This window comes from Anoplolepis gracilipes, chromosome 9, assembly GCF_047496725.1.
Source record: "Anoplolepis gracilipes chromosome 9, ASM4749672v1, whole genome shotgun sequence".
Classification (NCBI taxonomy): domain Eukaryota; kingdom Metazoa; phylum Arthropoda; class Insecta; order Hymenoptera; family Formicidae; genus Anoplolepis; species Anoplolepis gracilipes.
In genome coordinates, this window is record NC_132978.1 from 1621892 (window position 1) to 1649419 (window position 27528).

Consider the following 27528-nt stretch of genomic DNA (forward strand, 5'->3'; position numbering starts at 1 on the left):
TTGATTATTTGGCGGGTGAACGATTGCGAGATTTTCCAAAGGGATGTTGACTTGGATAATTCAACATAAACTCGAAAATGAGATTCTCTTGTTTGCTTGAGAATTTTAAAGGTTTTGTTTCTTGTATAATTAGAATGCTAGTGTTTTAAATTTATAATTGTAATTCTTTTTTTATTTTCTATTGAATTGGAAACGTTGATAATGATTGATATATTTATGATAATAATTAAATTTGTAAAAATGGTTACAATGTATAAAAATTGCCAAACGATAAAAAATATTCTAAAGTGTATTCATGTATTGTATTGTATTGTTTATGATAATTTTAGCTCAATTTTATGCTATTTGTTAGTATTTCATTAATTGTAATATGCGAGGTAAAATCAATTCGTCATTGCTAAACATTAACATTTATAATCTTTATTGTTTTTAATCGTAAAGAAAATAGGCATTGCGTGAGTATACATTGCGTGCTACGTCCATTACAAGTGCGCATTAAATATAACAACATAAATTAAATATTGATAAAGTCGTTACTTATTAAGTTCTGGTTTAAGTGCTTTTTTATTCCTTTAATACACAGCACACAACGATGTCCTAGTAGATTGTGCAACCTTATTTACGTATAATTTGAAGTTCGAGTCTCTCACGGCATAAAAGCAAGGAGTTTTCCGGAATAAAAGGATATAAAGTATATTTATTTTTTGTATCGAAAATATTTATACCTATTAGGTTTGCTTTATTGTGTCAATAGCATAGAAATTTTAATTATAAAATATTAAGTTTATACCTGATTGTTAATTAAGAAATTGACCTCACATTTCATTTAACCATTTCCGTGCTCCACAATTTTTTTTCACAATGCTTCTCGCAGAAAAAAAAATGAACTCCAGCTCTATGTATATGTGTTAAGTCGGAGCAAACTCCATATTGATTACTTACATTATTACCACACTTTTTTAATAAATATATTTTTTATAATAAATATAATATACTAGAGAGATACATATATGTATAAAGTGCAGACTGCCATTTCTGAACAACGAGGAATCACGAGATGGTTAATTATCAACGTGCTTCCTCGATTATTTCCGGAATCCTTGTCCTTCCGAATCGATTGCTCGGACAATCGCAGTCAAATCAATTTCATGGTTGGAGCTGGAAGCTGTTACTGTAAAAATAGACGACGACGACGAAGCCAGCTTGACTGCACGAATGAACGGCTAAAATTCGTCGCGATATTTCTACCCGATTACTATCCGAGACTATAAACGAATCATCATCACCCCACTACTGGCAGACCAACGGAAATCGATACTCATGTCAGACTCGATCTACGGGTTGCCGTTCTCCGATACGAGATAATATGGTATATGGTCAGTAATGAAATAAATACGCGCAGATGACACGAGACCACAAACGAGTCCTCAATCAGTCCTTTTGAAATCAGTTGAAAATAATCGTTAGAAATTCTATAGTTTTAGAATCTCATATCGATCCACGCGAATTATATCTTAATACGATTAACATAACTTAACATGAAATTCACAATGTAATGTATATTAATGGAACGCGAAAATTAATGTGAAATGTGCATTTAATGAAAAAATAAAAAGAAAAGAGATCAAATTAGATATTATAAAAAATGTAATTAAGATTTCTTCATTACCCAACATCTACGACGATGACGGCTTAAATAAAATTCGCAGAAATGATAGACGAAGGCGCTTTAAATCCTAGCATTTAATGATGACGGTAAAGGAACGTGGTCCATCGACGCCGCGAATCAGTCCGAGCCGGTCGGACCAATTATGCGTCCTGATCACCCCATTCGAATTCCTCGCCGCCGGAAGTGATCTCTTCGATCTGCGGTTCATCTTCATCGACCGCCAATGGTCCCGTTTGCGACTTGCTTTCAGCCCCTTCCGGTTCCTCGACGAACGGATTTTCAGTTACCTCCAAGTGCTCTTCTTCTTCGGGAACGTTCTCTTCCTCAATCTGAAAGGTGGATTCCTTGCGATTTAACTCATCTGACGGGTCTCTTCAACTATCGGTTCTTAAATAGTAACTCTATTCTTTCGCGATGAAAATTCACCGATATATATGTATATATATATATATATATATATATATATATATATATATATAGTTATGACTACACAAAGAAAGTTACTAAATATATTTAATTTAAAAAATAAGACTCTTTTTAAAAAAAAGTAAGAGCTTTTAAGATTTATATAATTTTTAAAAAAGTCTGCAATGTTACAAACATTACGTATCCTGATATTGTTAAAATTTACATCTTAAAATTTTATGTACCGCGAATAAAAAAAATCGATGATTTTTAAAGGAAATTAGGATGTTTTAAAATAACTACTCTTACCCGTGTTTCATCATCTGTAGTAACATCGCAAGGTTTTTCTTCTCTTTCTTGATCGGTTATCTCGCCAGGATCCACTGGATCTTCTGCACAGTTGATATCATTAAATTCGGTAGCTGGAACTTGCGCGGTATCTGCTTCTTCTTGCTCTTGTTTCTGCTTCTGAACTTCTTCGAGCTGTTCCTCGATTATCAACCGTTCTTGTTCTTGTATGAGAGCTGTGAGTTTCTCCTGGTTGATTAATCTGACAATAGAAAGCAATAGAGCGAATTAGATATTTTGTTGTACGATATATAAATATAATGTGACATATATTCATTAATTAAATATAACTATGGAAATTTTTATTTAGAATGTGCTAAAGAAAATATATTAATATTTATAAATGAATTATATATTTTTTGAAAGTACATATATATATATATAATTTTATTTATATAATTTATATAATTTTAATTTTTAAAATTTTTATTATTAATTAAGGTACAAGCTTTGTCACTTATGTGAGAGTTTTTTTACAAATAGCGGAACACACCTCTCTCCTTCCTCTATTCTCTCCGTTTCCTCACGTTCCGCTTGTAGCTTTGCTTCCTCCGCCTTCCTCTCGACTTCCTGTCGTTCGGTCTCCAGTATCTCGCAAAGCTCGGCTTTCCGTTCTTGTGCAAGCTGTAGTGCCTCCCACGCTTTCCTCTCCTCCATTTCAAGCTGCAGTCGTTCTTCCTCTGCAGCTTTCCGCCTCTCCTCTTCCGACCTTCAAAATGAAATTATTCGCAATTCGCGAAAGGAGTACCAGAATGTAACAAGGCAAATGTTGACATATAAAATATAAGAATATAAAATTAATTTACGAAAAAAGAATCGAAAGTCTGTGTCTTTATATTAATTTTAAGTCTGAAATCTAAATTACACACATACACACGTACAAAAATTTGAAGAAAGATTACAGTAGTTCTATATTTAATTTATATTAAACTTTAATCATTTAATTATTATCATAATTTTTTAATAAAACTCCTAAATTCGCAAAAGTTTCAAATCTGCAATTTTGTCTCATCTCTGTAATCTCTCAATTTCGACAAATTATTTACATTGTCCGTGTAAAGTTATATAGGTACATAATAAAATCTCGATAAAATCGATGCGAAAAAAATAACATATAAATCACGAGTTACATTTAAATTTGCTAATTAAAAGAAATCACGTTAAAGTGTGTGGTATGTGTAAAAAAGTTATCTGTCAAATGTTTTTTAATAAAATTTACACATTCCAGATTTTTCAATACGCATTTCCTGGATATTTTGCGCAGAATAAGATATTTAATTTTAAACTGCATGAATATAAATTATTTTTTATTTAAATATGCATGGATAATTTATTTTTGTTAAAATCTCCTTTAAAACATTTTTTTTGCATGCAAGATTATAATTGTCACCGATAACATATTAGTATTATTAAAGTATAGCTAAAAAATAGTAATAATTATTTAATAATAATAAATATATCATAATTTAATAATTTTATAAATAATAATATTATAATAATAATTTTTATTATTCTCTTCTTTTAAGAAATAATCATAATATAATATAATGATCTTATAATAAACACGAAAAATTATATATGAAAAAATTATACAAAAAAGCGCGTGCTAATTATTTATTACTTTTATATATTTAAAATAGAGTTTAAAATCTAAGTTACATTTTTAATTTATTATATTATATTGAATCACTTTATATGAACTTATATTCCATGAACTGTGGACGAAAGGTCAAAAATTTGGCACTTTGATTGTCACGAGTCATATATATAGCAGATCATTTGGCTAATTTTAATGCTAATGTTATGTAAAATGTTATCTTGTGTCTATATATTAGTAATTAATTTGAACGATTGGCACATCCGCTACTCAATTAATATCTTTCTAAAACAAAAATGACTTACTGCGCTTCCCGAGCTGCTTTAGCAAGATACTCCTCGGCTTTTCTTATGGCATCTTCTTTATCTTTTTTCACTGCAACAGGATAATTTAATTAGAATCTCGATGATAAGAAAAAATCTTACACAATACACAATGTATGTTTAATCATTTTAAATGATTTTATATCTGAATGTTTTTATATATACTTATCTTACATTTGTCAATTTTAATATATTTGTTCGCAAAATATTATAAAAACAGTTTTTTTTAATGAATATTTAAATTTTGATAATAAAATTAATCTTGATTACTCGGTATAATTAAAAATTTGTTTACAATTTTTTCCACTACAATGTATTAAATGAATTAAAATAAAAAAAAATTATAATCTCTTATTCGAATGAGAGCTATCAATATTCAGACAATTTCTAAATTGAATTCAGTTTATATTTAACTAAAAATGTTTTATGAATGATTTATTTATGCATCACGATTAAATCTGTCTCTAATGTCTTCACATTGTATAATTTTGGGGAAAATGGTGACATATATGTACGCGGCATTCTGCGAGGTCACATCGTATTCTTATGAGGAAGACATTTATCATCAAAACGAACAACGGGTCTCTGGACGCTACCTAAACTAAATACATTTATTTTCGTGCAGTCGATACGAAAAGATGCTGTTAAAAGTGATATAAGTTAACCATCGATCTTTGCCTACCCCAAAAGATACCTGCAGTTTGCGTGATAAGTTCGTTTCCGATCATCAAAATAGAATATTTCCGGTCCAATATTGATCGAGAAATTTCAACGTACCCTTTTCCTCCTTCGCTTCGTCACTTACAGCCTCCGCACTTTCGATCGGCGCATTCTCCGCGATTGGTTCCGCTGGTGCTTCCGGTTCTGCTGCAGTTTCAGGTTCCGGTTCTGCAACGGGCACTGATTCTTTTGCTGATTCCTGTACAGGCTCGGGCTCAGGTTCTTTTACTGGTTCTGGTTCCTTAATGGGTTTTGCTTCCGGTGTGGGTTCCGGTTTAGGCTCAGCTGCTTTCGCGGATTTTGTCGGTTTCGCCGATTTTGAACCTTTCATCGGTTTCGACGGTTTCACAGAAGCCAGTTCTTCGATTGGTTTCGTTTGCGGTTCCGCCACCGATTCCGGTTCTTTTGCGAGTTCGGATACAGGTTCGACTTCTTTTATGGGCTCGGCTTCTTTTACCGGCTCGGGTTCTGCTTCACGTGTCGGTTTCGGTTCTTTCTTCGGTTCTGGCTCCACTTGCTTTTTTGATTTCTTCTCTGATTTCTCTTCTAATTGTGGAGCGGGAGCTATGACGTTTACAGGTTGAATGTGAACGAGGAATGACAAGGAAAATTGATATAAATTTGCGATTTCCGCGACTTACTTATTTTCTGTTCCTGGGCTGTCGAATCGATGCCTAACGCGCGTGCTAAAAATTGTGAAAAGACATGAGACATGGAGAATGTAAGAAAAGAGGGGCACAGTAGAACATCAATCAAACTATGACAAAAAATACAAGGATGACGATTGCAATTTAAATATTATTCAAATTAGAGGAAAATTTAATTCTGTCAAAATTGTTTAAGTCCTTTGTAAGTTAAAAGTTAGACCTCTATAAGATTAGAAATTTTGATATATAAACTTATTAAATAGATAAATTTTATATTGTATTTTGTTTACAAGATATTTTTATACCTAATAAGTTCTATAAATATTAATATTCTAATATTAAATAATTTTATAATTCGAAGTTATAGTTATATGTTTTTAAATAATTTTGTTACTCAAAATTTTTTATGTTAAATAAATATAATAAGTTTATGTTGAATTAATAAGTTTATAATAAATTTATGTTGTTCTTTTTATATACAATTTTGATAAATAAAATATAGAACTGTAAACTATTGTCTGAAGACTTTGATTATATGTTTCATTTTCAACAACAGTTATGATATAAAGTTTATTTCTTTCTTAAAACGTCCCCACAATCGCGATTGTTTACTAATCCAAGTTCTACTGCACTCTATTCTTTTATTATTCGCAAGAAAGATTACTTCGTGTGTGCCTACTGACCCTTTCGCATCTCTCGTTCTGTCATTGGTTGACGGGGGGCTGTAGGGTACATGAAACGTAAAGAATCGATTAACGATAAAGGATTCTTGTGGATTTCATTAATTAAACTCAAGAAAGTGATAGAAAAAGCACAGAAAACTATATATTACGAATATTGTACGACATTATAGGAAACGATTATTATGATTACTTTACATATAGAATTGATATGAAAGTGAAGTGATGAGGCATGTATTATATGTATATGTTGGCCAATTACAGATCACATAGAATAGGAATACATATGCACTTTTATGTACACATTGGGCAATAAATATTACGTACACATATGCGGCGAATAAATTACAATAATTAGTCATTAACGAAATGGAAGTATTTTAAGGATTAAGGATGAGTTATCAAGCTTATTTTCGATGACGCGGAATTGTCGCATACGTCGATATTTTAATGTCGATGAAATCAGTGAAATTAACGAGATTGCAATTCTCGTTTTTTTTTCTGATGAAAATGATTATCACTGAGCGTCACGGTCCGAGTTAACGTGACATACGATTAAAGATCACACTTGATATATCTATAGCGATAGACTTGCCAGATTTCTGTCTCTGAAACCAGATGATTATTTTATTATAAATGAATATTTTATTGCTAAATTATACGGTTAAATCTTTTATATTCCAATTTTTTCTAACTATGTTATATTTTTCTAACGTAAACTTACATCATTAAATCAAATTACGCGTCAAAATTCAAGACTTTAATTAATATTGAACATATATGTCTTAATTTTATAAGTAGTTTCTACTGAATTTATATTCAAAGGAATATATGTATATTATAGAACTCTTTTATATTTAAACATACTTTTACGTATACCCGTTTGTTTTTTTTAGGTTTTAAGGAAAAATGTACAAAATAATTTTATTTAGCAAAATATTTCTTTTCAATTATTCCATTCAGTTAATCGATTCCACAAATAGTGGATTTCAGAGGCAAAACGATGTCGTTTGTTAAACTACGAAGCATACGAAGAAGCTTACCTCGAAAACAGTGTATTCTCGTTACGCAGCTCGCCTACTATTCCCATTACTTTCTCGTGTAAAGTAAAGTAATTGATTTGGGAACTTCCGTTTCTCTATCGAACATTATTATATTATTCGTATCTTTTTCACTATCTCAAATACGGAACAGAACAGGAGTTACAAAATCGAAAGAGTAGTGGACATCACGATGATGATAGTGTCAATATTTTTAATTTGTTTTTCTTTTTTATTATTAAACACGTGCGAGTTTTACGTTTTACTCTTGTACCAATTTAATCAGTTCCTCTTTTTTTTTATCTCTTTCTCGCATTATTGTGTTCCTTCTCTCGTGTTTGTTTCACTTCATAGATCGCATCGATCGAATACAAATAACGTTTCAATAGTCACGATGATTTTATTCGTTCGTTGCAATTTCATTAAAGTTCATCGAATAAAAATCGAATGAAAGATGCTCAGAAAATACAGCACGTTCTATGATTATTGCGAATAACGGCACATTGAAGTTTAATGAAGTGATCGACGAGTGCATGACCAGAATAGAAGAAAGTAAAACTAAAAAAGAATGAAGACGGATATTAGATTTTTTCGATCGTGATTAATCCAGCAAACGCGCACAGTAAAATAATTTCGTTTTAAGAGGATTTTTGCCAGACTTACGAACCGAATATAAAAGTATTGACAATGAATATAAAAGTACTGAAATAAAAAATATGAAAAAGCTAAAATAGATAATATTTGAAAACTAAAATTATTTTCTTTCACTTGTAGTGATCAAAATCAAAAGTAAAAATAAAATGTTGATATCAAAATCGAATGAAATTATTCTAGCAGATAAATTGATATATTTGCCTAGTTTCTACAATAATTATATTTCAGAATAAAATTTTATTTGAAAAATGAAAGTTTGTACAATTTATATATATATATATAATCCAATCTCTGATATAGAGACAAAATTATATTTGGATCTATACAATTTAGTTTTGTTGCGAAACAAAATTTCATTATTCTTTCTATCTTTATTTTTTATATCTTTTTTCTTTGATTAATTTAGAATAATCGTTATTTCTTCACGTAAATTTGATCAAGTGCTATACTATTTATACTTTAAATTTTTTATACTTTAATACTTCAGACTCTGATGCAAGACCCATTTATAATTTATTGAAGAATAAATTTTTGTTAAAAAAAATAGCTGCTTTCCGGTTCGTAGTCCTGACTTTCGCATGTCGCATAATGGTTATCGTTCTATCCTTCCACGTGCGGATGCGCCACTTCCGGAACGCAAAATTGGATGGTATCGGCCACAGTTCGTACGATGATGAATGACGAAGTCACTCTTCAGCAGCCTCGATCTCTCCCTCAGCTTCGCTCTTTTTGCTTGGCTTCTCATACAGCTCCGGCACTTTCTCTCTCCAACCTTTGCCTGAAATGTTCAAAAAAGCCGCACTGCTTCCTATCTGCCATTTGCTCTTTTATTCGCGAGCGCCACAAAATTCTGCTTTTGGCGCGCGATCCCAGTCGCTTGATTCCGCCTGGAGTCCCCTTCGTGTAAATGTCTTGCTCTCTCTCGTTCCTTCGTTTCTTTTGATTTTTTGGCTCTTGGTTTGTCTTTTTGTTACTGTGTCGTTTTGCGCTGTACTTTTCGATTGCCCGATACCGCAACAAAAAATAGCGATACGTCTGTTGGCTCGCAAAAAATTGTAAACCGCCGCCGAATCGATGAATCGTATGGTCGATGATTGAATCCATCATTCCGGTAAGAACATGATTTGATCTTTTTATTACTAAATGTAAAAATTAGTTGTACTTTCTTGGTAAAATTATTTGCTAAATTTAAAAATATATTATTTATTTTAGTTTATATCTAATAATTTGTATGAAAAAACCATCAATGATAAAATAAAAATTGACATTTTCAGGGCTAAATCACATGTCCTTTCTATGAAGATCGATTCAATTGCATATGTCTTTCCTACAGAATAATAATAATAATAATAATAATAAAAACGCGCTATTTCGCGGTCGATATTGAGTACATATTACAAGTGGTTATACAAAAACGGATGCGGGGTACGGTGGGAAGAGTAGTGTACGATTGCGTTGTTGTACGATTAGACACAATACTATCGAACAGTAATGCAGCCACGACAAAAAAAGACGTAGGTACAAAAAGACGTACAAAAAGAAAATAATAAGGAAAGATCAACTGTTGTGTGACTAACAAGAAAACAGCAAAAATACCATAAAAACACACGTGCTCGTCAGCACAAACAAAAATTTTTCAGACAGTGTCAAACCAGAGGTGTCAGCCAATCTAAGAAGAGGGATAAAAAAATATAGAAACGAGAGGGCGGGGGCGGGGGCGGTGGAACTAAAAAAAAGTAGACAAAAAGAGAGTTGCACACAACGGCGTCGTGGGGCCGTCTTTTATTTTCCCAAATCTATTTAAAAAATCGTTTTGAACTATGAGATCGTAGCGTAGCTGTTTTTTCAGAGCTTATTTCCTTAATTGAAATGTTTTTCCAGACTTAACATAAAATTTCTGTAAAAAGTATAATCTTATCGGTTTGCATTTTATCCTTTACAAAAACATATGATTTTAATCTTACTCGTAAAAAATTTCAAATAATCTAGATTAATATTATAATCGACAAGGTCATTGTACAGATCTCTCTCTCTCTCTTTAATTTTGAAAAATTTTTCGCTACGCCACTTTCCCGTTAATCTCGTGTTCCGAACTACGTTCTTCGTATATGTCGTATAATGTCTTGTCAAAACGAGACCGACGATTTTCGAACGACGTTTTGTTCTTGAAGAGAAACCTCTTCAAGATCAAAGCGAGGATCGCAATATGGTCTCATATTGTCGTTATTGTCGTCATATGTCGTTGTCATCGTCGTTTTCGTCATCATGACCAATTACTCACAGGCAGTCGCGGCCGCCTGACGATTCTTGCTGTAGTAGCTGAGGAAGTTGACGTCGTTTCGGATGTCAGCCGGTCGTAGATCCGCGACCTTGACATACGGCTTCCGGACGGATTGTGGCCTGCCAGCGACGTACTTGACGCACGCCAGGGTGCCGAAAGCGCCTCGGTCAGGCACCTCGTACCAGCCCAGGTGTTCCACCTCTTTCTTCGCGTTGTTGCGGCCGGTGAGCAGCCGGCGAACATAGTCGTGGCTGCGCATACGTTCTGGGACGATCTCCTCGGCAAAGTCGCTAGAAAATGTAAGAAAAGATCGCTGGTTACCTCGGTGCGAAAGCAACGGACGCTCTATTCCGTGACTCGAAAGCGGAAATCTCCGGAAATTGCGAAAACTTGTGCTTATTTTAGAACGGATATAACAAATGTCGTGACAAGCAGAGAAAAAAAGGATATTTGAATTTTTATTTTCCAAATCGAAGAATTATTTTAATGATTCTTGTTTTTCTCAAGAAATATAATTTATATTATTAAGACAGAGAATTAGACGTGCATTTCTTGACAATCAAGGAATCATTCAAGGGATTTTTGGAATAGATTTTCATTAATTTAGTCATCTACTTAAATGCACATCATTCTTTTTTCGTCGGATACCTTGCTACTGCCCTTGGCACAAACACGTGGACCCGTCGAAGAAGGGAATCCACTCTCGCGCGAATCTCCCTCGCCTCATCGTCAAAAAACTGTGAAAAGATACATGTGACATGTTACTATATAAACAAACCGCTCGATCTCTTGCATAAAACATAATTATAATTTGTAGCGAGAATATCATTTTTAAAAGTTAGAAATAAAACTATTTATTATTCTCCAAAATAAAAGAATTAGAAATTATTCCCTAATTTAATTTTTGCGTTGAACAGAGAGATAAATTGAAATGTACTATTCAAGAAAATATTTATCCGCTCTTTACATGCTATATTACTTAAAAATTTATCTGTTACTAAAGATGAACGTCTCGAGCATTGCAACGATACGATTCCATAGTGTCCGACATAGACGGACGTTGATGACGTATCGTTATGATGATGACGCAGATGAGAATGGCGATGATGAGTCATTCATGAATCGGCGACGTCTTACCACGTGTTCTTATGATTATGATGTCAGGCTAGTTTAGGCCGAAAAGAAAGAAAAAGAAAGAGAGAGAGAGAGAGAGAGAGAGAGAGAGAAGGAGAGAAAAAGAAAAAAAGAAAGAGTAATCAGGTTAAATCTTGTGCCAGACTTACTATGTTGTCTCGAGAGTTTAGGTACTCTTCAATGTAGGATTTGGTGGATGGTCTTGGTAGCTCACGTATCCTGTTGAGTTCGGCTGCAAGGATGCTAGGCCGTACGCGCGCCCGCACTCTTATCGGTACCATCGCGCCAGCGTAGTACACGTGATGGACCGGCGAGGTGACTATGGTGACGAGTCTCTTGTGTGCCACGTATGGCAAATGAGGAACGCTCCTCAACTGGAGGCAACGAACGTCTCGTTTTTACTAATCACCCGGCAGCAGCGAGCTGCAAAGCGGATTGCTTGGTACAAGTCAAGATACCAGGCGATCAACGCGTTTGGTGACAATATATGTTGTAAACTTTCATCAAAGATGTGCAGAATTTAAATGTTTATACTTTCAACAATTTTTAAGATAGATCTGAGATACAAATGTCAATTTATATGTTGTATAATAATTGCGAGAATAAAACTAAATTTAAGACATATGGTTGCTGAAAATATTTGCTGTTAAAAAATTATAACAATAGTCTTCAAGTTTTTACTGAAGACAAATTATTAAGGAAACATCTATTATTAAAAATAAATTTATAAATTTAATAATAATGTTGAAAAATTTGTATTCTATAAAAAATTCTAATTTACATTATATTGTTATATATCAAAGATTTTACAATAAAATTTGTATTTTAAAAGAGAGAGAAAAATTAAAAAATAAATACTTTATTAACATTTATTTTTTATTGATATAAAAATTACTGTCACCAAAAGGTTGACAATAGCAAAGCGTAGCGTTCGATGAACATCTCCAGCTATGAGCAGACCACATGCTCGACACGTAAATAGCACACAAAAGGTTTCAATGCTTAATTATATTAACGAGGGTTGCGCAACGTTAAGTTTAATGTGTCAATGAAGAACGTGACAGCGAAAATTAATCAATGTGTTACATTATCTTGAATTATGTGCGATACCGTAAAGGCGAATATTACTGCGATGAAGTAGCGCTTTAGGATTAGTAAACTTCGAAATTTGTAATTAATTAGCGCGAGACGGTGTAAGAGCGGCAAAGCGTGTCATTACGTCTATTTCAAGAACCTTTCCATAAATTACCGGCAAGTTTTATGTAACATCCTGTTGGCATTGAGGTGATAATACACAATATACATGATTGATTATATATATATATATATATATATATATATATATATATATATATATACAAGATTATTTCCAATTATATAAATTAAAAAATTTATCATTAAACAAAGTGTTAAACATTGTCATCGAATGCAAGCAAATCAAATGATCGGTCGACATTTTCTTTGATCAGATTTAAAAATTCTTATTAATTTTACAAATTTCAGAAAAATCTAAAATTGTATAAACTAATTATAAAAACTACATTGATTATAGTTATTAAAAAATTTATAATTTCTTACATATTAATCGACCTCATTATTGTTGAAGTACTTTTTGGAATTATTCGAAAATGAAAGGAAATGTCGATCTATAAAATCGTGTGAAAAGATGCCAGTCGATCCTAAAATGTCGATAAATAAATTATTATTAACTCTATTTATGATTCAGTGAAAGTTTTCAAACTTTCAAACAATCTTTGAAAAACTTTTGTTTGTGCTGTTTCAATAAGATATATTTTAAAATTTCACTGGATTGTAATATTGAATTTGCAAACTTAATTGGAGGCAAATCAATTATCAAATGAACGACGAATTACTTGTTTGCTTTTTTAATCAAAAATAATAGAAATTAATTTGTTTAGTCGATTTGTCTACTATGTGCGTTTGTAGAATTTCAATACAAAACTAGGACGAGCATATAAATCGGACGCGACGCGAAAATCAGAATCGACGATCGCACCTGTTGCGTTCTTAATGATGAAAGCAGTCGATCATTTGCAATGCACTTCAATCGTAATCCATCAGGAGCAGATGAGAATACCTACCTGAATGATGCTGGAGAGTGGTATGACGATGGGTCGATACTGCACGGTGGCGCGTTCACAGGGATGTGTTTTAATTATTTTTTTTTTTTATTTTTTTATCCGTAGAAATCCAACGATGAAGGTGTCGACGGCGGTGGCGACGGTGACGAAGAACGAGGAGTAGTCGCATGTGACAGGCAGAATAAATAGAAAGAAGAAGAACAACACTTGGTTAATGACTCAGGTGACGTGTGTATCGCTCCTTTTCCTCTTCATCCCGTTTTTTTCTTCGCTATTTCGTTTGCCTCGCGTTTGCTTAACGCTCTTTCGTGGCGTTTCAAGAGGGTTGATCAGAAGGGATAAGAAGAAGGGGCATTGGAGGAAGAAAAAGAGAGAAAAGGGCGCAGAAGATCTCGTATGCCGCGAAGAGTTTTTTTTTTTTTTCGTGATGTTTAAGATATCGACTTGGCCAATTGTCGCGTTGTGTGTCTATTGAGATGACGAACGATGATGACGATGACGATGACAATATTGATGATAATGTGTCGTTGTTAGTCACGATTAGTAGAGTTCGTTTCATCTCGCGAGAAGAAAGCAACTATGTGGAAGTTCTTCATAGTATCTTGCGATGATGTTATATATACTAATCATAATTTCAGGAGACAAGACAATAATTCTTAGAAAGTATAACAAAAGTTACAGTTCAAAAATTCGAAATCATCTATATTAATCGCTATACAGGCGCTATGACACTTGAATTATTACTAATATATGACTTTTGAAGAGAGATTTATATTTCGAAAATTAACGTAATTTGACCAAATCTCTTTATCAAATATAACGAGAATAGATAAGGTGATAAATTTCTAAAGAAAATTGTCAATAACAGTTTATTATTTCTTATATTAATATTTCATATTTTATTGCATTCAAATATTAAGTGATCCACAAAAAAAAAATATGTATTAATCAGAACTTTTTCATTTTCCGAGATTATAGATTACCTTGTAATAGAGCAATAGACATCTCGTAAGATGATACATTTTCATAGAAACATCGGATTAACACAAACTTCCCGATTGACACTCACTAAACTAAAGATTCATGAAAAACGGCTATACGAAAAATTAAAACATTCCCAAAGGAAAAAGGTGAATCTACAAGTCAGGAGAAGGCATTAGGAATAGATAATTAAAAACAAACAATCCGCGAGATTTTGAATTTTTGTAGGCGGTTTCGTGATTAAATAATTACAGGAATATATCTTCACATTGATAAAATATATATATGTAAAATTGATACAAATTTTTCTAGTACTATTCCATGCAATTTATTGTAGTGATTGTTTACAATTTTTACGCTACACGTAAAGCGCAAAAAATTTTAAAGGACTCAAAATTTTAGGTTTACAAATATACATTTTTTTAGAGTAAATCAAAAACCACCTGCAACGTGTATCGCTTATATTGATTAAAACTAAGAAACTCGATTAAAATGTCAACACGAAAAATAAACAGCTTGTTGCTCTCGATATTAGAGTGATTATCTTTATTATTATATTATCTAAATATAGCTGCGTATATCACTGGCTCGGACTACGATAATAGAGATATAATTCAAGTGACAACAGTTTAAAAATATCATATTGTTTTCCTGTTGATTGATGCACATCTTGAAGCGCAAAAAATTCTTTTTTTTTTGTTGCAAATACTTTTTTAAGAAAATCAAGCTTACAAAATTAGCGCTAGGATAAAAGGGAATCTTCAAACGGCGAACGACAGAAAGACGATATTCCAATTTCATTGATACCGACGACCAATCTAAATTAAAAATTTCCATTTGAAACTTTCCGATTCTCAAATGGTCTTTATCTTTTATGTAACAAATGAATTTAAATCGATAAGTGATCTCATTGTGGTAAAATACATTTATATGTGTGAATATCAATATTTTTTGATGCATTTTTATCATTACTGTCACTGGATCTAACTTTACAATCCTTTTTGAAAGAAAATCTCTGACAACGACTCGTAAGATCTAACTTTGTAATCTTCGTTGAAAGAAAATCTTTGTCATCGACAGATGTCCGTTCTATGTAGCATTCTCTAAATAACACGACTCGATTTCCGCGTGTTTCTTGCATCAGTCATGTTTATTGATATCAAAAGCGCGTGTTTGACGTTTGCGAGTTTGCATTCGTATTTCTATGCATTTTTAAATACATCATCGCGAATAGACGTCGAAAAGCGATATTGCAAAAAGGTTTCATAACGTTTCACATCCAAAATATATGTTTTTTTTTTTATTTCCGACACAATGTCTTTGATATCACCGAAAAAATTGCCGATGTAAAGATAATTTCGAAAGTCGTCGGAATAGATGAAGGTGGAAATGCAATCGGCGGGAGGCAGGGGGGGAGAGGACAATTTAGACCCGATAGGAGTAATGACGGTAGGTGGTGCCGCCGGGCAGACGACCGGAAGCAGTGGACTCGTAAGAGGAGCGGTAGCTCCCAGGACCGCCGCCGGATGATGTTCTAGTCGATCTCTCGGTCGAATATGAGCCGTACGGACCGCTCTCCTTCTTGACGACGCTCTCCTGGGTGTAGCTGCTCCTCTGGGGACGACTGCTATACGGATCCGAGCTGGACGAGCTGGCCGAGCTGGAGTTGGTGTACGAATAGCTGTACTGCTCTTGGGCCGACCTCACCCCGGCTTCCGGATAGTCGCGAACCACGTAGTGACGAGGCGTCTACAGATTCGGGGTTAGATCAAGGTCAAACGACATGGAGGAAAACAGGCTCGCCTCTGGAAAACGGCGCGGCGTCTCCGTCGACGAGTCCCGGCTTGATCTTTTCAATACACGATTACTGTCATATTTAATTAAATATAAAATGTCATACTAAAGCCGCGAAATGCAAAGTAACATAGAAATTCACTTATGTTAACATTAATCATTGATATCATCGCCCAAGAGATTATCAATGTATAAAGATTGTAAATATGTAAACAAGAAAATAATTTTGACAAAATAATAATATTAGATTTATATTTAATGAAATTTTTTATAAATTTATACTGCGACTGATTTCATGAGATATAAATTTCTAGATTTTTTTCGTTTCTTCAAATCTTGCGGAGTGTGGATGTTGTATAGAAGTAACATGTGTGTATATATGCCAGGCCTTATTCATCTCGGGACGACTCTCTTGGTTTTCCATCCGCGAGCCGCTAATGGATTTTCGGATCAGGAGATAGGTTGTGAAATTCAAAGATCCTGATCATATCATGATCGATTTATTCGGTCGGAGAATAGATGAAAAATATCGAGACGGATTGATAAGATTTACGTTATACGCAAAAATGTAGAGCTCTCTTTTTGAAAATTAAATTTCCAATACAGTGAATTCTTACTCTTCATTCCATTTCAAGCAAACTTTATATTTTGAAATTTACTGCCAATGAGATATATATATTTATTTATTAATAAAGATATTTAATATTAAAAAATGAAAGTTATGTCAAGGGAAAATCGACTTTAAAGAATCTATAAAAAAATAAGAATTTGCTTATTAACTCAGGAACATATATATCTTATATAAATTTTCATTTTTACGTAAAAGCTATTTTTGCCGGACATACAATTTTGATATAAATTTCCCTTTTTTTTGCGTGTTTCATGACGAAATACTCGTTTTCTCAAAATATCATCTGGCTCTGTTCTCCGACCGAGAGAGAAAAGAGGCGTAGAAGATGGAAAGTGGGCGAACAGGTGCACCGCTGCGTCGTCTGGCTTGACGTTGTCCATAACTACTTGCGGATAATTAATCCGCAACTCGGCGAGTGACGTACGCGTTCGTTTTATTCTAAGAGAGAGATTTGCAAATTTGCCGTTTTTCTTGGAGGAAGTTTGACCGATAATACCGTCCAGATGGCCGGCTGGGCTCGCGGCCAGATAAGGAAAAAGTCTGGCGAAATCCAGACGACGCTGAAATTCGTTTCGTTGGACTTTCATGAGCGCGATTAACCCTTCGCTGTATTATCTCACGCGATATTATTTTGCGTCAGCTGGATGGATTTCCACCATTCGTAGTTTGAACTTTCGCGATGTATAATTAAACTTTATATTTGTGAAAATGTAATAAACGAGATAATTTTTTTTTTTTTTTTCAAGTTTAAAACGTGATTTTCTTCGTTTTTCTGAAGCGATACAAATCTGTTTTAACTGTTTAACGTTTTCACATATTTAATTAATTAATTAATTTCACTGCTCACAGTATGATTCTGATAATAGTACGTCGCGAGTTACAATGCAAAAGGTTAATAGACTCAAGAGAGAAGGAAGAAGTACAAATGCCAGGGAAGGGAATAACATGATGATGAACAGTTTACTTGTTATTCCTACATAAAGGCAAAAGTATGATGGATCCCGGCGACATGTTTGCGCTAATAACATGTCGATCTATCTGTAGACACACAACGTGCGGGCCAACTATAAACGCGGAGCGGTATATAACATATGCATTTTTTAATAATGTCTCCTTGCAGAAATATTCAGGACACTCCGAACGCGTTGGGCAACGATACGTGCCCTTGCCAAGAAACGCGTGGGTAACATTACGAGTGTACGTGTGTATGTGTGTTGGTGTGTGTGTGTGTGTATGTTGCAAACATCTGTCCCACCACGTGTGCACTCGGTGTCTCATTCCGAATCTTCTTCGAGCGCGAAACTTTGTGTTAAATTGCGGATTCACGCATCATTGAATTTAATTACGGTTAAATTGAAGTTGCTCGATTAATCGAATATGTTCTCTCACAGTCGTGTGCGGCATGGAAAATGATTTAACTCCAGATTCGCATGCGATTTACAAAATCGCGTTAATTTGACAATGAACAGGATTGAAGAACTGTGGATAAATAACATGATTTAAATTGTCATCAAAGCGTGTTTTTTTTTTTTTTTTTTTTTTTTTTATTAAACTTCAAGAGAGAAGTGCTTTTTTTATATTATAAAATATCGCGTAAATTTCTGTATCAATATTTTTCGGAAGTAAGATTACTCAATCAGCCCTTAACGCGATTGTATCGTAAAAATTAATGTTAAACAATTTAGTAAATATCACATACAAGCCAGTTAAAGTTATTACTCTCGGAAAGATTCACAAGTCAAAGCTATACAAACTTGAATGTGTACAATGAGAATTTGTACCACTTCTTTATACTTACGAATTCTTTTATATTGATTATTATATATATATATATATATCTATTTAATTTAATCATTAATAACATAATTATCTTTTTTATTTAATTTATAATATGATAATAGAAGATGGAGGGAAGATGTGTTTAATCAGGACTTACGATAGAACTGCGCGTGATAACGCTAGATACGAAGGAATTAATTAAATCCTCGTTTAATTAATCTAGGTCATAGTCTTAGGACAAACAGGTCTGATAAATTCGTCTCTATAAAATGACATAATAACTTTATTGATTTCGTCTTACACGTGTAAATGTGTGACTATGCGCGCAATGTTCATGTTTATTAATAAAAAAAAAAATTAATCAAGATTCGGTTGAATAATCCAAAAAACGAGATGCATGGAAATACGTATACAGTACGGAATGCACTGAAACGAAAAGCACGGATTCCTACAAGTGATTTTGTACGATCGCAATCGTTTATGTTAGAGTCAGTTGAAAGAAAGAATTTTCGAGATTTATTACGAGAGATTCTACGCGTTTTCAAGCGCGTCAATCCTTCCATGAAAAAAGAGCAAACTGCAAGAATTTTCGCGCTGTGAATCCACGTTAAAAATTACAAATGAAAAATATATTTTATTCTTTTTACAAACATTCAGAGGAAAAATGTCGCTGGCAATTTTTAAAAACTCGATAATCAATGTATGAGCGTAAAGATATCTTTCCGATTACGTCCAAAAAATGCAATCGTCATTAAAATAAAATCCAACAAACTTTTAAGAGGATAAAAGTTTAACAATCCACTGAAAATATTCTTCCATAAAAATTGACCGTTAAATCTAACGATCTAATCAACTATCTATACATTGAAACACGAAATAAAAGAAGCGAGCATAATGTTACGCGCATAATCGTTATCCGAAAAAATTCGTATCTAATATGAAAAGTCATCGTTATAACGCGATTACCTCTTTGTCTCTTTATTGACAAAGCAGAGACATTTATGCAAAGAGTATAACGTGTGTCCCACAAATATCAATCGTTATTATTAATTGCATCTTGCTTTTCGAGAAGAGATTTCACAAAGTATTATCTCCCTATTTCTCTCTCTCTCTCTCTCTCTCTCTCTCTCTCTCTCTCTCTCTCTCTCTCTCTCTTTGTCTCCTTCTTTTCGTACGTCGTTAGAATCGATACCAGGACGGCGTCTGGAGAGCCATCAGGATCCTGGTGCGACCGGTAGCGGGCGTGATGACATGTTTGACTTTGCTAGACGGCCGTGCAAGTACGCCCTTTTCGAAGACGTGGCCGCGGGTGGCCAGTTCAGCAGCGGCATCCAGACCGACCTTCGACACGGCACCGCTGTCGACCAGCTGGCGGGTATGATCGTCCTTGGCGGCGTCCTTGCCGCGCACCACGCTCTCCTTCTCTGACAGGGTGACATACTGATAGAATTCCTTGCGCGGGTCCTGCTTCTTGCGGCCCCAGACAGTGAATGGTTCCGGCACCAACGACGGTCGCGGTACGAATGGCACCTTTTCCCACGGGAAGTAATCCTGCTTCTTGGTTTCCGTCTGCAAATTTGTGCCCGATAAACAATCCGTCAGGATGACGAGTCCTCGAACCGGTAAACGTCATTCGGGGCGATTATCAGTTACTCAGAATCCTCGAGTTTCTCTCGATCCACAGAGTGATTCCATTGGAATTGCGCAAAGTTTTGGTGCTTTTTTTCTTTCTTTTTTGAAAACAAGTTTCCCAGATTCATCAAGGAAAGTTGCTCACCGACGTCTCTTTGAGCTTCCACACCACTCTTCCACTACTGCCACGCCTGTTCTCTTTGCTAAACCGCGACCGTCGTCGTGGTACCGCTCGTGTTCTCCTCGATGTCCCATCCGGTGGATTAAGATTAGAATCACGGTTAATTCTGTCTTTTCTGGCTTTTTTTTTTTGGTATTACCGAATATATCCGTACAATCGGAACCAAGTTTTCTTTTTTCAGGTCACGGAATAAGAGGTGGCTTCGAGAGATTATCGAAAAACGAAGAACGTGTGCAGCGTGAATCAAAGTACTAAAATAGAAGAGATGACTACTCGCTTGAAACTGTTCTCGCACGGTCGAAAAGTAAAAAAAGTCATCCCCAAATATAGACACGATGATTGAGAGAGAAACAGTGAGATAAAGAATTATTAACATTTAATAATTTAGTGAAAACCTTGTTATGTAGTAACATTATTTTCAGAATAAATATAATTTACGTCAAATATATATAATACATATTATATATATGTATATAATATTGATGCTATCCAAAAAAAGTTATATCATATAGACATTTATAAAAACTGTTTCGAAATAAAAGAGAAAATCGTAATCGAATCTTATTTATTAATGAAATTATCAATATAACGTGTGTGTGTTTTACTATTCTTTATTTCAGCTGTCTTCTGACCAATTTAGTATCTATTTTTTTTTATAAAAGTGTTACTGAAAAATTGTTGAGAAAGGATCGAAAATTTTGATATTTCTTGAACGAAACTTCAACGACAAGTTTCTTTTCTCTGCGCAAAAATAAATAACGTTAACGGTGCTTCCAAGAGTTTGACAGTCAGACCACTCATAATCACCCCCGCAAATTCTCAAGTGCTGACTACTACTAGAATAATGTCAGATGTACGTTTATGCACAGATAATAAAGACAACAGAAACATATATATATTTTCTATTAAACTTAGCTCTTGGCTATTATTGTCATTTATTTTGTAATCATTCACATGATATGATATATTATAAGCATAAAAGAGTGACTCAAATATCTTCACATTTGCCAGATTTTATCCACATTTCAGTGACACTAATAAATATAATTAATACCTTAATAAAAAAAGATGTAAGAATACTAGAAATACATATTTAATATTGTTATGAAGAAATTTATATCATTTGAGTTTTTTTCGGTTATATATTTCTGAATCTAAAACTTCCACAAAAAGAACAACATAGCATAAGTTACTTAGTTTGGTAGCTAGCGTTAAAACATTTCGTTACAAAATTTTGACCCCGTTTTTATATTAAAATATGACATAAAAAGCTACATGCTACTGAAATACAATAGCATGCAGCAACTAGAAGTAATTTGATAATCGAGGAATAGAACATCTTTTCTGAGAGTTTTCCTTTTTCTGCGAAATTCTAATAAAAAAAGGACCAATATCGAAATCCCTCCAATCTTTTTTATTTTTTTTTCTGTTCTTCACTGTTGAAGTAAAAGCAGTGACCTTTTAAAGTAGGCATAAATCGCTCTTATAAAAGACTGAAAAACCCAGCTTTTCGCGCATAAAAAATATTAAATTCACATAACATTCGTCATCGTTTTCTAGCGAATCGTAAAGACATTAAAGTCTAGTTGGAGCATAAATCCCATAAATTTCGATATAGACTTATAGAGATATTCATATTAGAGACATTGATATAAAGTCGAAACAGGTCAAAAGAGTGTGGAGAGAAATTTTAAAGAAAAACGCGTCCCGGCTCTAAAAATAAGTCTGCCTTACGCACACTGTATATTATGAATATCACAAAGATAAAAAACAGGAGATAAAAACAAAAAGGCACATCAAGGTAAAAGATTATAATTTTTGAGAAATTTCACAGAAACTAAAACACTTGATTTATATATATAATCTGGTTCTCAATAAAAACCGCTCGCTTTGATATATACTTTTAAAAGTTTTATCATTTTCATAGGTGGCTATTTTTATTACATGATAATCAGTTTTTTGTTTCCTTAATATTAAGATGCCTATATCTGAACTAAGATTTAATCTTATATTACGAATTTCAGAGGCAGATTATTTCGATATTGGTTCAACACGTGTTCCATGAAGATACGATAGCCGAGGAGACGACGCCTCGCACAAATGTATTCGCGTCGGTTGGCGTTGGTGGGCGCGTATATGAATTCTCACGTCGACGAAATCCGACGGTGGGCGTCGCGCCGTCGGTGCGTCTAAATTAGGGCAGAGTAACGCAACACCGATTCTCTCCCCTCGAGAACGCGCAACACGACGACGGGGCAAATATCTTAATAATCATCACGTACGACGATCTGGAATGTGTTCTTCGCGCGCGTCACTGTAGCCGAATTGCTCCTCATTTCGAAATGAATTAAAATATCAATCATATCCTTACATCAAGGGAGTTTCAAGTGGATTTTTATAAATGAGCGTATTTGATTTGACACCGTTAATTTTTCATATTCGTTTATTTTTTTGTTATAATTATATCTATAATGTCATCGTAATTAATGTATATTATAATCGTAATTATATATATCTGCGTAGATGATATATTAATATAATTTAGAGCTGTATAATATTGTTGAATTTTAATCGCAATTTAGGATAATTATAATGTGTTATTGCATTATAATGTTATTACTGTAAAATCTAATTCCAAACCGTCAAACTGACAAAATAGCGTTTGACAAGACAGTATTAGGACGCAAATTACTATCTATAAAAATTTAAAAATCATGACATTTATCTGAAAAGTTTGCTTAAGTTATGTTCTCTTTAATTTTGCCTTAACTTTACAGACGGTGGCTTTAAACATTCATTAATTCTGCGAAACGTAGTCGTTTCTAATCTTTATAAATAGACGCCTATTAAGCACGAGCAACTCTCTCTCTCTCTCTCTCTCTTTCTTTCTTTTTTACTCTCTTTCTTCTCTTCGTGCCAATACTAAGTAAAGCGAATCGCTGTATGGCAGCCCAACGCTATAACTTGAACTTTCAAAACGTAAACGAGAATCTGAAGAGTCTCGCGTAATTCGTATCGCTAAAACAGGCGCGCGGGAGAAAAAAAACGCAGGATAAGATTCGGCGCAGGAACCATCTAACATCGGAAAATCCAAAATTATTATAAATAGAGCTGCCGGAGGGCAAGGAATTATAGAACGGAAGCTATTCATAGCGTTGCAGCCATTTTCCGGGACTTCGCGACGTTAAACTTAGATACCGCGTGACCCAGCGAATCTCAAATTCACTGGCAGAAAAATGTATTTGGCCGACGATCCGAGAGCCCTGTGAACAGGACTCGATAAAGTATGTATATGAGAGATTATTGAGTTATGTCCGAGAAAGAATTGCATCGCAGTTTGAAGTGCAACAAGTTTGGTTTTAGCTGCCAAAATATATGATGTCATAGAATTGACAATGATAATTATAGAGAGATTCCTATTCTTCGAATCGTGAAAGTATCCTTTGATATCCGTTTGACGAGCAAAAAAACATAAAGTAAAATAATTTGTAATTGAGATTCTTGATTATTAAAATTATTCGTGAATAATCTGGTCTTAAATTTTAAATTATTTACTTTTGACTTACAATTATCTTAAAATCACACATCACAATACACTGCTTTATTTTTAAATAAAGTATTTTTTTATTCACGGATTGATACTACTTCCCAAAAACGGTTAATAATTTCAAACGGTGACTATTAATAAATATCGTGTCTTCCTCCTGGTCTTTCCCCTTCTTCGGATGTAAAAAAAGATTTAAATTTAACCCTGACGAGTTGAAAATTAAACATAATCCTCAGGCGTTACAGTTTCCTTTGCAAGAACATCCGCCTGTCAACTATGTGCCATTTATCTCACGCTGTCTTCGGCCGCTTATCGTCAGACTGGTGATCAATGGCAACCCCTAAAGTTAACCCAGATTCCCAGTCCCTCGACAATTCTAACTATGCCTAAGAGAGATTTCTCCTCAAATAGCGATGGAGTTAAATCTTTAACGAGTAAAATTAATGATGTTTGCAATAAAATAAAACTTTTGAATCTTTCTTTTAAAGAATATTTCTTAAAGTTTGACAAATTTTTATTACAACTTTAAAGGAAAACTAAATCAATTAAAAATAAATTAACAATTGTTTTTTACGTAATAATTTTTTTAAAAATATAATTTTTTTTTAAACGTCAAACGAGAAGTTTTAAAAAAATGTTATAATAATATCCCTTTTTTTCTCTGCTTTCATCTGTTTGTTGTATCTAATTAACGTCATTCAATTCCATTTTAATTCAATAACAATCAATCAAAAAACATCAAGTAACTACCGATCGTTAGAAACATATATTGTTGCGCGGATTTTGCAAAAAATCCGCGAACGGTTCTCACAACGGATCGAGTTGCGATTAACATAAACGATGTGCAGCGAGTCCTATCGCACGCACATCACAATTTCCCTGAACGTTTCAGGGTCATGGACATGGACAACATTTATGAGACAAGAGCTAATATGCTATCCCTTGAATTTATCAAGAGCAGCCATATGAAACACGAAAACAGAAAAAATTACAAGATAAATCACAAACCCTGCGCGCGCGGGAAAGATCCTTTGCGAATCCATTTATCCTGGTGGACTCAGGTGATTGCGGTTATTTATATACATATAATCCACTTCTTGTACTTTCACTATTATTATAAAAAACACAACAACAAAAAAAACGAGAAATATTCACCGAATTTTCATCAAGCCAGGATTTGTGTTTCGCGGAATTGAATTGCGAGTTCCATGAAATTGTGCTGTGCGGACATAATGAGAATATATAATAGTTTCATGAGAGTCTCTGTCTATCCTACTAGAGTTTCCGGAAACTCCTACCGTATCCCCCTGTATCCTTTAAACTTTCGCCGGCCGGAAAGTTCAACCATTCACCGTTCTCCGGGACACCGAGTGCACGTTCTCTCGAGTACAGGAGCAGTAGTAGTAGCTGTAGTATAGTAGTAATAGTGGTAGTAGTGGTAGTAGAAGTAATAGTAGCAGTAATCTGGTAGTATAGTGCTAGTATAGTAGTAGTAGTAGTGGTATAAACACAATGGTCGGAGTGAAGTGTGGAAGTCGAGATCTGTCTCGGTGACGATTTTGGCGAGTCGCGACGTCGAGCTCGACGACGAACAGCAGCGACGAGGATTCTCATGGGATCCTCGAGAAGGACGGAGAACGCTTGGATCATCGAGGTGTTTCCGGTCGCGTCGCTCGCTCTCTGTCGTCGAGCGACCTCGTCGACGAACCAAGTGCCAAGTTCTCAATCGTCGCTTCGTGCGCACCAAGACGTCTCAATCACGGCATGTCGGTCGCGACCGCAGCAAAATCGCGACCGACCGAATGCGGGTCAACGTTGTTATACTTTGCTCTGTGACTTATTTTCTCGACGATATTATAATTCGCGGAATTAAATAAACATTTGATGTTATTCTCATTTTTCTTTTCATTGAGATCCCAAAGATATTTATAAAACTATTAATCTTAAGACTTGAACATTTTTTTGAAACGTGAATAATATTCGATGATAAATGAATGAAAAAAAAAAAGAAAAATCTTATCAATGCATCCACATACCAACATGGTGGATTAAAAATTAATAAACAGAGCATTAGACATTTTTTTTAAGATTTACATTTTTTATTTTATTATCGATGAGCTATTTTAGATGTATGTATAGTCTGAGATTGACATTGAGAGACTACGGATAAAATATATTAAAAAATATATAAAAAAAAGTCATTAAAAGATTATTTAGTCTTTTAATATCGATTCTTTTAACCTGTATAAAAATCAATTATTTAATCTTTGAATTATTATTAACATATATCGCGTTGAGCCGGTGATTGAAATTAGTTAATCATCGATCATTATTTAATAACTCGTTTTGATTCGAATTGATTTTTGGACAGCCTTGACTAATTTTTCACACAATGCTGCTAACAATATGCTTTAAATATGATTGTTGTTTTATTGCTAAAGATCACGAAATGTGACATGTTTTATTTAACAAAGTCTGAATTAACAAAGCATTTTAAATTTTGAACATCAATCAAAGACGAGTTAAATTTTTGATGTATCAAGAAACGATGGATGTATCGAATAAATAAATCGGCCGGTGAGACGTCGGCGCAATCCAGCGAGATCACAGGGGATGCTGATTTTGGCTGCTAAAAGGTACGAGGGGTTGGTATTTCCTGTCGCAAACGGGGCTCTCTCTCTTTCTCGACGTTAGTACCACGTGTAGCAAAAAACATTATTAAAACATTTCCATTTCGCCCTCTCTTGGCGTAAGGAAATAATAAAAAATGCAGAATCTCTCAGAATACTGACCGTGACGCTGTAGGATGAGACGAGCGGCCGCGAGTAGGGTCGCCGAGTCGTGTAAAAGTCGCTCTCGTAAACCATGGTTGTAGCTGTTCGGCTAGCTTGGTCTACTCTCGAGTTTTTCGGACGCTGGACTAGTTTGTCGAGGAGTCAGGCTCGCGCTCGAGCTCTCTCAACGGACGTGTCGTATTTTCGTGCGCGCGTGCGAGGGGGTAGGATACGCGACGACGATGCGGTCGCGATGAAGGTTCGTATGTTTCTGCCAGGTTCTGCTTCTTCGACTGCCGACACCGCTTCTTCTTCGTCTTCTTCATCCGGTCTCTCCTCTCCTCGATGTCCCTCTTCGTCCACTTCGTCACCACGCCACGACTCGCGGGAGAATATTGCATCACTCTTGTGGTCCCCTTCGAGACAGCCGATGCATCCGCGAAAAAAATAGATTCGTGTTAAGGTTGCAGGTGACTACTTTAACACGTCGACAATGTAAATCTTATGAGCAAGATAACCGAAATCATCCCAAATACATCTCAAAAATATTTATATAAGAATAAAAATTTATATGTAGAATAAAAAGGAAAGCATTACATTTTTTATAAA

At 34.3% G+C, this 27528-nt stretch overlaps 2 protein-coding genes across 3 annotated transcripts in view; one reads left to right on the top strand and one right to left on the bottom strand.

Moving 5' to 3' along the window:
* Bai (transmembrane emp24 domain-containing protein bai) overlaps positions 1-27528 on the top strand; it is a 95531-nt gene that overhangs the window by 62570 nt on the left and 5433 nt on the right. The window lies entirely within an intron of this gene.
* Positions 399-27319, bottom strand: LOC140669350 (uncharacterized). Of its 2 annotated transcripts, XM_072899119.1 has the most exons (12): positions 26938-27318; positions 13601-13639; positions 11648-11872; positions 11013-11101; positions 10365-10654; positions 6393-6431; positions 5704-5748; positions 5120-5626; positions 4325-4394; positions 2916-3131; positions 2384-2624; positions 399-1998 (listed from the first exon to the last, which is right to left on the bottom strand). In XM_072899119.1, the coding sequence occupies exons 1-12, from the start codon at positions 27010-27012 to the stop codon at positions 1810-1812; spliced, it is 2025 nt and encodes a 674-aa protein (XP_072755220.1). In that variant the 5' UTR covers positions 27013-27318; the 3' UTR covers positions 399-1809. The 2 variants fall into 2 exon arrangements, with proteins under 2 accessions (XP_072755220.1, XP_072755221.1); XM_072899120.1 differs by lacking the exon at positions 6393-6431 and having other exon boundaries at positions 26938-27319.